Source organism: Panthera tigris, chromosome B1 (genome assembly GCF_018350195.1).
Source record: "Panthera tigris isolate Pti1 chromosome B1, P.tigris_Pti1_mat1.1, whole genome shotgun sequence".
In the NCBI taxonomy this organism is placed as follows: domain Eukaryota; kingdom Metazoa; phylum Chordata; class Mammalia; order Carnivora; family Felidae; genus Panthera; species Panthera tigris.
The window spans coordinates 199369174-199382164 of NC_056663.1; the positions used below are offsets into that span (position 1 = coordinate 199369174).

The 12991-nt window shown below is 60.3% G+C and overlaps 1 protein-coding gene across 1 annotated transcript in view; it reads right to left on the minus strand.

Moving 5' to 3' along the window:
- Window positions 1–869: 869 nt before the first annotated feature.
- Window positions 870–12991, minus strand: part of PPP2R2C (protein phosphatase 2 regulatory subunit Bgamma) — a 133301-nt gene continuing 121179 nt past the window's right edge. The window contains exons 11-12 of the mRNA XM_042984800.1: window positions 12380–12471; window positions 870–3612 (exon numbers count right to left, since the gene is read on the minus strand). Coding sequence (XP_042840734.1) covers window positions 3321–3612; window positions 12380–12471 — 384 coding nt within the window. The 3' untranslated portion in view covers window positions 870–3320. The remainder of the gene's footprint in view (window positions 3613–12379; window positions 12472–12991) is intronic.

Sequence of the window (12991 nt, forward strand, 5' to 3'; positions counted from 1 at the left end):
ACTCGCCATCAGAGTCTGAATCCAGACGTCACCGCTTGGTGTTTCTAGAAATTTGGGCGCAGGCTAAACCCCCTCCTCTCTCCGAGCCCCAGTTTCTCCGTATGTAAAATGGGTACGGCAGAAGTACCCCCCCCTCCCCTGCGAAAGGGCTGACATGAAGCCGAAAGGTAGGTCAGACAAGGTAACGCCCGGAATCAAGACAGTATGGGACCCTCCCGGGACAGCGGTACCACAGGATCTGTCAAGTATTTTGTGTGTCTCAACAGCACTGAGAAGGACCGGCACTGCCCTCTAGTTACCCAGGTGGTTCAGAGAGGTCGGCCGGGGTCCAAGGCCGCACAGCCTGGGAGCAGCTTTCTCCTTTAAGCTCTGCCCAGGGGCCGTGTGGTTGACAAAGAGCTCAGCCAATGAAAGCCCCACCAGCAGGACCCACTAGAACAGCACCTGCCTTCCTCTTGCTGAGTCTGAAGTATAAAATGCCCTCTGGAAGGTGGAGAGGAGAGGCCTGGCCCCCAGGAGGGGTGCGGGGGAAACCACGGCGGGGGGTGGGGGCGGGGGGGGGGGTCCTCACCCATCTTCTGGCTTTTCTCAGCCACTGCGGCACACCAGGCCGGGCCACCCCGGCTTCCAGAACGAACCAGCTGCCTTGTGGTCGCTCTCTTCCCAGGCTCCCCTACCCTACTCATGCTCTGGCTCTCTGTCTCTCAATAATGAATAAATATTTAAAAAATTTAAAAAAAAAAAAGAGAGAGAGAGATAGCAAAGCTTTGACGTGATCCAGCCTTTCCCGTCCGCCATATTGCCTCCTGATGGCACCCACCTCCCCCGCCGGGGGTTGGCCTCACTAGAAACCACCAGCACTCCGAGTCCCATTTTCGATGTAACGTTTGTTATTTTATTGGAAAAAGCTGGTATTAACATATTTATAATTTTATTCAACAGTCGGATAATCCGAGATACCGAATGAAACCAGAATGCACCCATGAGTTACAGAATCCAAAGTGATCAGGTCTGTCTACCTACCACACGTCCAACACCAACCAAGACTTCAGTCCTCAGAGTATTCGAGTAAAAACAAAAACCACCCAACAACTTCACAAGGACTAGGTGAATGCCCATACATTTAAGAAGAGCAGAAAATTTAAACAGAGGAAGCAGCCGAGTTTGTGACTATGTTACTGGCCCGTCTGTCTGCCGCGGCTAGTCCTGCCCCTCCCCCACAACACGTGTCGTTGTTCACAACCTGCTTTGGACATCACGATTTTCCAGGGATCTGAAGGCATGCTTTTCCTCTAGGATCTTTCTTCCTTTTCCTTTTTTGGTTTGCTACCCAAAGCTTCACACAGAAGTAAGGAACCAGGAACTGTATTAAGACCTCCTTTTGAATGCAGTGTAAGAGTGGTACTGTGTAGACGGGTAAGTGTGAAATCTACGCTCTGACAGTAAGTCCTCGCTGCAGTTCGAGTCTCCCCTCAGCATCCGAATCACAAAGGGAAGGGGATTGTGCCAAATATCCGTGTAATTGTGTAAGGCCCTCAGAGCTGGATTTTGGCTTCGACAAGATTTCTATACAATTTACCACATTCTTGAACCTCTTTACAAAGGGGGGAAAAGAGGAATCCAATCCAGTGATTGTTAATTTCAATTAGAATAGATATGTACATATAATACTGTCCAGGTCACCTGGATTTTACAGTGATATACAAACAAACATTCTTCATTCATGTTGATTTAAAAAAAAAAAAAAAAAAAAAAACAGGAACGATGGACCCATTTCCTTGTGTAAATATCATATGGCCAGAAGTGAATGCACATGCGTTTTGTGCTTTGATGCACAGAAAAGTACACCACTATCCACTGAGAAAAACCTCGGGTGGGTCTGTTTCCTGGGTTGGGTTACACCCTGTAAAAAAATGTTGGCTTCGGCCTCTGCACTCGGTTTCCTGAATCAGGACGCCCAGCCAGTGGTTCCCCGTCATCTGTCATTCCGTGCAGAGGACAAGTGGGCGGGGTGGGATGGGCGGAGCTGGTCTCCACGTCCATCGGGCAGGAGCAGGTGCTATGGAGACACGGGCCAGGTCGTTAAAGAAGATGTATCCTGAAAGGTCAAAACATGCAATCTCCTCGGAGGCAGCTCGGTGCACCTGAACGAGGGGCTGGGGTACAGATGGGGGCGCGGCGAGGTGCCCCACAGAGGGCGGGGGTCTGAAGTCACCACACAGAGCTTGGCACCACGGGGGCCTTCTCCATACTCCGTGCTGCAGCTCGGGTCTCCCCGGACCCTCGTCATGGCCCATCTGCTCTGTCCCGCTTCACAAGATGAAGATAAGTTTCCAGAACCTTCCAGGCAAGAATGTTGCTTTAACACGAGCCGCCAGCGTGGTGGACTTGGGAAGGGCCCCGTGCGCGTGAAGACCGGCTCAGGATTCCTGACTCCACCACTCGGTCAGGACGTGCGTTGGACAAACTGGTTCATTCTCTCGGGGCCTCAGCGTCCTCCCGCGTCGAGTGGGGCTGATAAATTACTCACCTCTCATCCCTGGCATCTGGCACTCTGTGAGGGGCTGGTGTTTGTGGAGGAAGCGATGGGTCACGGACAGAGCCGCGTGAGCTCCCTCGAGGGGCCCAATGACCATGAAGCACGACAGGAGAGCCCCGCAGAGTGGGGACTGGATCCCTACGCGTGAAGGGCCGAACGCCGTGCCTGGCCCCCCCACCGGCCCACGCTCAGCAAAGGCTGGGGCAACGGTGAGAACAGGCACACACACACACGGGTGGCTTTCGCTGTCCCCTTTCCTGTCTGGGAACGCCAGACCTGGGGGACTGAAAGACATTGCAAGAACCTAAAAGTGGATCTCGCACCTGTCTGTTCTCAGCACGAGTCCACGATCCAAAAAGCAAAGGGATGACCCTCAGCTCAGAGACCGTGGAAATTGCTCCGTCTATAATCAAAAGAATCCTGGCTGGCTGGTTTGAGTCCGTCGTCTGGTCCCCAAAGCCCCGATGGGGGGGGCCCGTGAGGCCCCCGGGGTGCCTGCTGTCCCCTGCGAGTTGCTGCTGGAAGGAGTGAAAAGTGATCCTGGAAATGACAAAGTCCTAAGAGCGGGACAGGCGGCAGGCGGTTAATGAACGAAGCGCCTGATCCCCGAGGCGACGGTCACGTCCATGTTACGGTCTGTGGCTTCAGTGAACCCTCCTTCCTCCCGTTTTCAAACAGACGGCGGCCAGCGGCGGCGGCCCGGCCGGGGGACCGGGAGGGAGGGACGCGCTCCCAGCCGTGCCACCAGACGGCTGCGTCCCCGACGGGGCTCCGCACACACCTAATGCATCTCAGAGTTCACCTTGTCCTGGAAGATGTACAGGTTGTTGGTGGCCGCGATGGCGATGATGTTCTCGGCCGGGTGCCAGGCCGTGTGCAGGATCTTCTTGGTGAAGTCCAGGCTGTCCACGCTGATGTCGTCCCGCCTGCGCTTGCCGCCCACGCACACGCGCCTGGGCTTGAGCACGGCCCGCGGCTTGCTGCTCTCCCTCGAGGCCTCCAGGGTCACGTCGCGTTTGGTGTTCCGGTCAAACATGCGGAAGAAGTTGTTGTAGGCCCCGGTCATGATGACGCTGGCGGGAGAAGGAGAGGCGTCAGGCGGGTTGGGGGAGGGCAGGGTACGGGGAAGAAACGTGCCACACCTCAAGTAACCACCCCGGGCGCTGCAGGACCTCACTCCCTGGGGTGGGCCCCCCGCCCCGGTCCCACCTTCCCCTTGGGCTCTGGTCCTCCCCCACATCTCAGCTACCGTCTGCCTGCAGAATCCAAGGCCGGGAGCTGAGACGCTTTTAAAAACAATTTTTTTTTTTTTAATGTCTATTTTTGAGAGAGAGAGAGAGACAGAGCACAAGCGGGGGAAGGGCAGAGAGAGAAGGAGACAAAGAATCCGAAGCAGGCTCCAGGCTCTGAACTGTCAGCACAGAGCCCGATGTGGGGCTCGAACTCCCAAACCTTGAGATCATGACCTGAGCTGAAGTCAGACGCTTAACTGAGTGAGCCACCCAGGCGGCCCTAAGGCAGGGGAGGAGACCCCTTCATGCTCCGCCCCAGACATCGTAAAGAAACTTCTCCCGTACTTTCCCCTTTGTCCAGGAGAGGCCTGGCCAGACCTCCAGGCACCAGCAGAGGGAAGGCCCCTGAACTGACCCGACGCGCCCTTCACGACAGGGACCCAGCACCTTCCTGTTCTGAGTAGTTGGGTGACTAAGTGAACACACGTTGCACGCCGTTGATGTGCAGATGTTCACGGACTTTCCTGTCCTGCTAAAGGGAATTTGCCCCTTGTCCATCCACTCCTTCTCCCTCCCCCCTCCAAGGAGAAGGGGTGCCTGGGGCCTGGGAGAAAGGCCATGTGGTCTGTGTGGTAAGAGGACGGCAAGAAGGCCAGCGATCGGGGCCTGGGCCTACAGAGCGGGTTTCGGGGTCTGGCCCAGGAGAGTCTCTGGAGCAGCCGGGGGTGGGGGAGGGGGGCAAAATAACCGGGGAGGAGGGAGGGGATTCTGGGAAACAAGGTCCCCTTCCACATCCTTCAGGGGAGGTGCGTACAGACTGGGATTCCTGTCTTCCCTTTGGAAGCTGAGCGTGTTTCTTGGGGCCTCACTGCTCTGAGACAGAGCCCCGTGGCCCCCTAGGTGAACAAGGGTTGTGCACACTTTCCACGTCTCCATTTCCCCAAGTCAGGGGGACAGTGCAGTGCAGGGGAGCAGGAAATGTTCAAGGCCGAGGTCCACCCGGACAGACCAGGAGAGGTTCTCTTATTAGGCACCTGGGCTGTGGGAGGTCAGATGCTCCTGGCATGGCTCAGGGGCCTGGGTGATGCTGAGTCACGGGCTGAACGTGACACATCTCCTGTAACGTGTCCCCCTTCTCGTGGGAGAACATGGGCTGGTAAACCGACACTAGGAGAGTGTAGCACCCGAGGCCCCAGCCTCAGCAACTCTATCCGAGACCGGGAAGCCGGCCTCCCGGGGCCTGCACGGAACGGACCAGCTGTGATTGTCACACAGTTACCTCGCCTGTGGGCCATCTCTCAAGGTCAGTCCCTTCTAGAAGGAGGGGCAGGGTCGTGCGGTGGGGAGGCCCCGCTGCCTCCCTGCCCCTCGGAGTTCTGATCCTCTCCAGGAAGGGCCTTGTAGTCTTGGGTCCTGGCAAGTCCGGGCCAAGAGTTCCTCTGAGGGAAGTACTTTGTGTTCCCACAGACAGCGGCTTCCGGGCCTCCCCTGCCCGCCCTGCACATGCGGTTCCCGGGGATGGCCTGCGCCCGTGAGGCGACGCTTCCCGCCAGAGCCCGCGACCTGCCGAGTTAGCATTTGGTGTCCCTCCCCCGACGCCCAGACCACTTTGTCCGACCTTGTGTTCAGAGATCAGTGGGTGGGCGCTTGGGGACAATGAGCATGGAAAACCTCCATAAAGCGGTTCTTCTGCCATGTTCCAGGGGTGTCCAGGCAGACCCAGGCGGGGGTCACCTGGATCCCAGCAGAGGGCAGAGGGTGCAGGCCAACCGGGTGACTGGAGACCAGCTCCACAAAGGAGCTATGCACAAATGTTCTGGAAGGTTCTAAGGGAACCACAGGGAAAGTGCCGTGCCCCCGGGGCTGGAACATTTGGAGATTTTGTTACCATCCCCCAGGCCTGAGGGGTGAGAGGAGGAAAGGTGAGAGACACAGAGACAGAGTGGCAGAACTGTGTGAAGGGGCTGGCTGACCAGGGCATAGTCCACTGAGAGGACAGGGAGGGAGGTGGGACAAACACCCTCTCCCTCCCTGCTTCCCTCCCAGTGTCCCCACTGGTGAAACCTGGTCAGAAGCCAGAGGGCATGCTGGCGTGTTGAGGCACCTGCTCCAATAACCGTGGGCAAGCTTCTGTGCTGCCTCTGTCTCCACCACTGGGTGGGGGCTCCTGGGGCAGGCCTGTCTTGCCTCAGAGTCCCAAGCCCTGGCTTGGCCTCATCGGGGGAGCGAATGCTGGCCCTCAGCAGCAGCCAGACTGAACCAGACCAAGCCAAGCCCCCTGGTGCCTGCAGAGAAGGCAATAAATGCTCCGTAAATGGTAGGGAACGAAGGGCCAGAACCTTCTCTTATTCACCGCCAGACCTGCAAGTTCAGAAGGTACCTCCCCCCAGCAGGTGCTCTCTAAGCCGAATGAGTGAATGAGTGAATGAATGAATGAATTCGGCGGAAGGGTCACAACCCTTCACAACCACCCTCCCAAGTCCTAGAAATGCAGGAAGCGGCCTTGCCCAGCCACCCCTCTGCACTTGACCTGGGACACAGCCCAGTGGGCGGAGGGGCTTCTCTGCGGCTGTGGGGGCAGAGCCGTGGGGGTGGGCTTGGGGGAGGGGCGCAGTCGAGCAGTTCTGCTTCTCTGGAGGTTTGTCTAATCTCTGGAGGGGAGGGGAGGGGAGGGGAGGGTGGGTGGAGAATCCCAAAGTATTCTCTGGCCCTATTCTCTTGTGTTCTACAACTCCGCCCCCCAAACCTTCATCCCTGTGAATAAATCCCTTTGTTGTTGAGACAAAGAAATGGCATGTCGCAGGTGCATGCTGGGAGAGGCCCTCTCGCTCCCACCTTCCAGAAGGAGGCCAGGCCAGCAGCCAAATGGCGTCCCTCTTAACCTGCAACACGGAACTGAGACCAGGCCGTGGGAAGGAAAGTGGGCAACAGAGTCAGAGACCCAGAGTTGTTCTCGGGGAGGAAAGGCTCACTCCCAACATCAGGCCCCAGGGAGCCCACTGGAGTCCATCCAGGTGCCGGCGGCTCCCGGCAGCTCAGCCCGTGGAGCGTGTGTACGTGGCTGGAAGACAGAGCTGGGGGCCGGGAGCTGGGGGCCGGGTGACCTGCCGAGGCTGGGGGGACGTGAGGGGCCGCCGTGCGGCCCAGTGCCAGAGTCCCGAGGCCCGAGAGCAGGGGCGCTGCTGGGAACAGGGCTCGTGGCTACCTCTTATAATAATGAGCAGACACTCAGGGACAACGTGACCTGTTCACAGTCAGAGGCCCACGCAGCCGGGGAGGTGACAACTCCCGGGGAGTTTCTGCACCCCATCTCTTGCTTTCTAGAACAGGGTGGGACATTTGCTCTAAGGCTCCAGGCCGCCATGGTGGGTGGTATATGGGGCACCCCCAACCCCCGTGCCCGCCCCCGAGGGTGTACACGACCCGGCTCCTGTGCATCCTCTGGTCACCTGAAGGTAGGTGGCCTGACTTGAGCCCGTCCCCTCTACCTTCACCGCCCACATCCCCCTCACCTCTGGCCCAGAGGGACGGCTGCGACGGCTCGCTCACTGGTCTTCCTGCTTCGGTCCCTAAGCCCCCCATCCCCCATGCTAGACTCTCCCACGACACCCACCCCAGGGAGGCCCAAGGACACTTTGACCTGAGACTTAACTCGCTAAGCTGTGGCCACATCAGTTGCTCTTTCTTTCTCCTGAGCTTTCGGCCATGCTGTTCCCTCTGCCCCAATGCCTTGCCACGCTCTGCGGGCAAATTCCTACCGCTTTCTTGAGACTTGAGAGCACCTCGTCCAGGAGGCCACCCCCGGCCCCCACCCCTGCAGGGCCCCCACCCTCTCTCCCCCTGCCCAGGGCCCCCCTCCGGGCTCTGCTTTAGTCCACGCAGTGTAAACCACAGAGTCCTCCTAGGCAGGCACTGCGTCCCATCTCTGCCGTGTTCCTGGTGCCCTGTGCCCTCGGGGACGCCAAGACCAGAATCTGCAGATCCCAGGCTGACACCTGCACGGACAGTTGGGGCACAGCTCTGCCACGTGCCCCGCAGAGGGGGATGCTCAGACCTCGGGGGTCACCGGCTGGGACGAACTCTCACCTCCCGGCCCGGGACAGCAGCCCATCAGGCCCGTCCGGCTCAGCAGACCGGGGGGGACCCGCCTGTGGCACTGCCAGACGTCCCCCCTTCACTCGCACGGCCGGTATCCATTGGTGTCAGGCGCTGGGTCCGGGGGAGGGCCCCCCCCTGCCAGGAGCCCCCAGGACATGCACAGGCAGGAAGTGCCGCTGAGCCAGATGCCCGTGGCCCCAAGCTTTACTTAGAAGGTGCTTCCTGCTTTCACTCCTTCCTCCGCCCTTCTTTACTCGTCACCCCCGTGCCCAGCCCTGGGACTCAGGTGACGCTGCTGAGGTGGCAGCAAGAGAGAAAAGATTCTCTCCCTCCCCCAGGGTGAGCAGCTGGGGCACCCCTGCCCTCGTCTGGCCTCACCCTGTGGCCCCCGCCCTGCACGGGGCTGCCCCTATTAGGCAGACATTCCCAGAGCCTGCGGAGAAGAGGGATCACCTGTAGGCCGCAGACCCACTGGGGAGGCTCATGAGACCCACACCAGCCTGCACTCGGCAGCCTGGGGCCGGGGCGCAGCTGTGGTCTCCAACACCCACGCTGGATGGGGACTCTGAGATCTCTGCAGGGCCAAGGGCTCCCCTCCTTGGGCCCAGAGCAGCTGCCAGGGGGCTCAGCCTGGGGTCAGGAACTGGGCGTGGCCGCGGCAGGCGCTGGGCGATCTGGGACACTGGCCTCCCCGTAAGAAGTGAGGACAGAGGCCTTTCTCTCCCCACCTGCTTTACTTGGGCCTCCAAGGCAAAGGAGCGCCCCAAGCCCAAGTATTGGGAGCAGGTGCTCGGGCTCGCCCACCTGGCTCCAAATTCTAGCTCTGCCCCTAACATCAATAAAATGGGGGTAATGAGGGACCCCAGCTTCTGGGGAGCATGGACCAGGAGTCTCAGTAAAACAGAGCAGTGCTGGGCCCGGGAACCCCCCCCCCCCTTATGCTAGATGCCTTGATTCTAATCATGCTCCTGGCCTGAAGTCCCACCGGCTAAGCCTGAGGCAGGACACCCAAACTGAGGAAGCAAAAGGAAAGATTCTCAGGGAAAGGCCCTGCCAGAGGCCACACCCTTCCCTCCAGGCCAGCAAGGGCAGAGAAGAGGGGACACCAGCCCAGCTTTGCTCACTTAACCAGCGAGTGCGGTCACGCAACCGCCTGTCCTGATCCACCAGGGGAAGGGAGAGTGGGGTCACTAAAGTCATTGGCAACCCCGCCCAACTGCTAATCCTCCTCCCTTTAAGATGCAGAATCAGGCTGGCACGTGGGAGAGAGGGGGCCCCCTCCCGGCCTGCAAGGAGAAGGGTCCCTTTCATCTCAGGACAGCAGGTCCCAGCACCCTGCAAAGCACTCCAGGACAGAAAGGCCCACTGCTTGCATTCTTACATTCCAGAAGGCTCCCTTAGCAGAGGAAAGGGCAGCCCCTGCCCTGGATTGTGTCTAGGCACGTCGCTTCACCTCTGCTAGCCTCATTTTCCTCCTCTGCACGTGGGGATGCCGATCTGACCGCTCCCGTCCCCGGGGCTCTCTGCCCCCATCCGGCCAGCGGAGGGACTGCCAAGCACAGGGCTCCATGCACCCCCTGCTGGCTGATCATGGCTTGCAATAATCGTGTCCTTGCTGATTGGCTCCCAAAGTGAGCATGTAACCCAAACGAAGCCAATCAGACCCCACACCCTGGGAGGGTTGCGGACTGTGAGGTCAATGGCAGGGCAATCCTGCCAGCCACGGGGCGTTGCAGCAGAGCATGAGGCTAGTGTGTAAGGAGAAGCAGGGAGGCACAGAGATGAGGACAGGGAAAGAGATGGCCCCAAGGTACACCTGAGCCCTGGGGAAGCCTTGCCTGGAACCTCTCAGAACGAGCTGAGGCTGGTCTGATTTCTGCAACAGGAAGACGCCCGGTTGACGCAAATCCCTTTGTCCTAGGCAGAACAGATCAAGGAGAACTTCCTAGAGGAGGTGGCATTTGAGGTGGGTCTTGGAGGCTCGGAGGGGTTCTTTTCCCCCCCCCCCCAAACGTTCACCTATCTTGGAGAGAGTGCAAGCAGAGGAGGGGCAGAGAGGGGGAAAGAGGATGCTGTCGGCACAGGGCCCGACGCGGGGCTCGAACTCACGAACCGTGAGATCACGACCTGAGCTGAAATTGGAGGCTCAACCGAACTTCCATGGCCGATACTGACTCGTGGACTTTCAGCCTCGAAACAGCCCTGGAAGGTCACGGTTGATTAGAACCATGCTCCAGGGGACAGGTGGGCAGGCTCAGGAGGCTCGGGGGCTAATTGGAGCACACAACTGGAGGGTGGGGGAGCGTGCACCGGAACCCGAGGGTGTCCGGCCCTTCCCTCTACACCAGGCCACTGCTCTTGCTGGCGTTGGGTACGAGGCCACCGTGAGGGCCATCAGACCCCAGCAGGTCTCTGCTGCCGTCTGGGCAACAGGGCACATGGGCTCCCCACGGATAGCAGAGGGATGGCTCAGCTGAGCCTGCAGAGTTCGGAGGGTGGTCTGGTCTGTACGAGCGGGGGTCCTGGAGGTCAGCGCTTCTTCTCCCCTTAGGCTCTGAGCTCCTGGGAGGCAGGGACCGTCCTCCACCCGCCACAACGGGCTCTGAGGAGGGCTCAGGATGAAGCGGAAGGAGGTGGCACACTCTTGCCCCCTCCAGAGTGTCATAGCCACTGACTAGACACCCCTGAGGTGCGGAGTGAGCCGCTTAGGATGGGCTGAGCCACGGTCACACCCCCCCCCAAGGGCACCCCATCCCACGGGGAAGGCAGAGGCAAGGAGAAAACACGCAAAGTGCCAAGACACAGGCGGAAAAGTCAGGAGGCTCGGGGTCAAGGTGGAGAGGGCCCTGAGGGCTTCCTGGAGGAGGCGGCCTTGAGTTGGGTCGGTAGTAACTTGAGGCGACAGGGGTGAGCTAGGTACAGTGCGGCCAGGATTCCAGGCTGCAGGAGCAGAGCGGTTGTGCAGGGGGAGACAATACAGGGAAGTGCGGGACCGCCGGGGAGGGGGGTGGCTGGTATGTTAAATGCGTGGCAGGAAGTGGCTCGTGAGAGGCAGGACAGCTGAGCTCCAACCAGGACAAGCTCGGTGGCTCCTGTCTCTGGGAGCCAGGCGTCACCTGTTCACGAGCGCCCCCTGGTGGTAATGTGGAAGAAGGGCGTGCATCGGCCATGGCCAGGGGAGACTGCCCCCAACACACACACACACACACACACACACACACACACACACACACACAATCCCCTGTGGCCAGCAGTAAGTCCCTCTCCTGAGATTCTGACAGCCCCCACCCCAAGACCCACGGCCAGTGCTCACTGGGGAACCCCCAATGTGTCAGGGTCTGAAGTTCAGGGTATCCCAGAAGCCCTGTCCTCCCTGGGGGTGTCTGGGGTCAGCCTGGGTACGGCACCCGGAGGGAGTGCTGTGTTGGCCTGGCCTCAAGCCAGCCTTCTCACTGTTATCCAACTGAGCCCCTGTGACCCCCACGCTGGTCCCCGATTGAGAGCTGAGCCAGGTGAGCCCCCGGGATGTCAGCAGCAGCTCTAGGGGACCCCCACCCTGGACCCGGCGGCTCAGCCCCATGTGGGGCCAGCCTACATGCAGGCAGCTCCCTCCCGGCCCCGGCCCTGCGGTTCCTGGCCCCTCCTCACCACCCCCATCCTAGGGTCCCAGCGTGCCTGTCGCATCACAGAAGCTCTTCCCGTGACCGCGGCAGCACATGACGGATGCATGCCCCTGGACGACACTTGAACCAAAGGCTGCTGGCCCGCACACCACGCCTCCCCCCTGCACCGCGCTGGACCACAGGACAGGGAGGGGACGCCGGGCCTGCTCAGGCTGTGAAAACGTGACAGGCAGTGCTCTGGGACACAGTGCGGTCTATATCCTGCATTTTCTGGTCACCTGGGCCCCTGTGCTGGGCCTTCCCGTCCACGCCGGCCCTGGGCTGAGCCAGCAACAGGGAAACAGGAACTCACATCGGGCCATCTCCCGGGTGGGTGGGCTGTGAGATGTGGCCGGGCCTGGGGGACCCTGCCAGCCCCAGAGGTGTGGAGCTGTGATGTGCCCGCCGCCCCGGGGGGCCCGATGTAGGGGAGCCATCAGGGAGGCAGGTGCAGCCATGATGGGGGCGGGGGGAGGGGGAGGGTGTGGACCAGCGGCCGAAGCTCTCCCCATCCCCCCCTGTGGCGGTCCAGGGAACACCCCTCATCGACAACCTGGGGATGTGTGTGGCTAGGGCCTCGGCCTCGACTATTTCCACTATCACTTAGGAGACCAGGGGGGGGGGGGGGCGTCCAAGTGGACGGCAGGTGTGGTCACAGGTTGTGACCTGGCTGTCGTTTCCTGCCCTGGCCTGTGAGGGCTGAGAGCTCGTGGGCACTGGAAGAACGGATGGGCCGCTTCCCACACGTTCATCCATCAGGCTCATTACCAGCGAGTTCCCCAGGATGCCAGGCCGGCAGCCGAAGCGCTCCCCGGCGAGGGGGCCACTGCCCCCGGGTTGGGGGTTACCTGTCGCTGCCGTTCCAGGCACATTCAAACTTGTCGAAAATGCAGTCGTTCTCGTACAGGGAACAGAGCTTGCTCCGCAGATAGTCGTGGACCTGGTGAGAGAAGGGGCCGGTGAGTCGGGGCAGGGGGCGCCCCAGCAGTCCTGGTCCCTGCTGCGAGAAGAGTGTCCCTGAGCAGGGAGGGGCTGTGCCCTCTGGGTCCGGATGGCCCCTCCAGCCCCGACTCAGCCCTGCTCATTGAGAAGGACCCACAGCCAGACAGGGGGACAGGGCCGACCCTAGAGGTGTGGCCAGAGGGGACAGTCGCAGCGACAAAGGGAACGATACCGTAGGGTCCAGATCCTGGCTCCACCCCTCCTCCCCCACGCTGTGTGATCCCGGGCAAGTGACTTCACCCCTCTGAGCCTTGGTTTCTTCCGCCCTGAAGTGACGAGAGCGCCACACCTCATGGGCTGTGGTGGGACCAACTGTAGGAGGCTGTGTGGTGCAGGGTCATGCTCTCTGAGGATCGGAACAGTCACCCTGAGCACGGATCATGGGAGAAAGGGGAAGGGGCGTCCTGTTTTGCGGATGAGGCCCTGACACTCAGAGAGGGTAAGCGACTGGCCCAGAG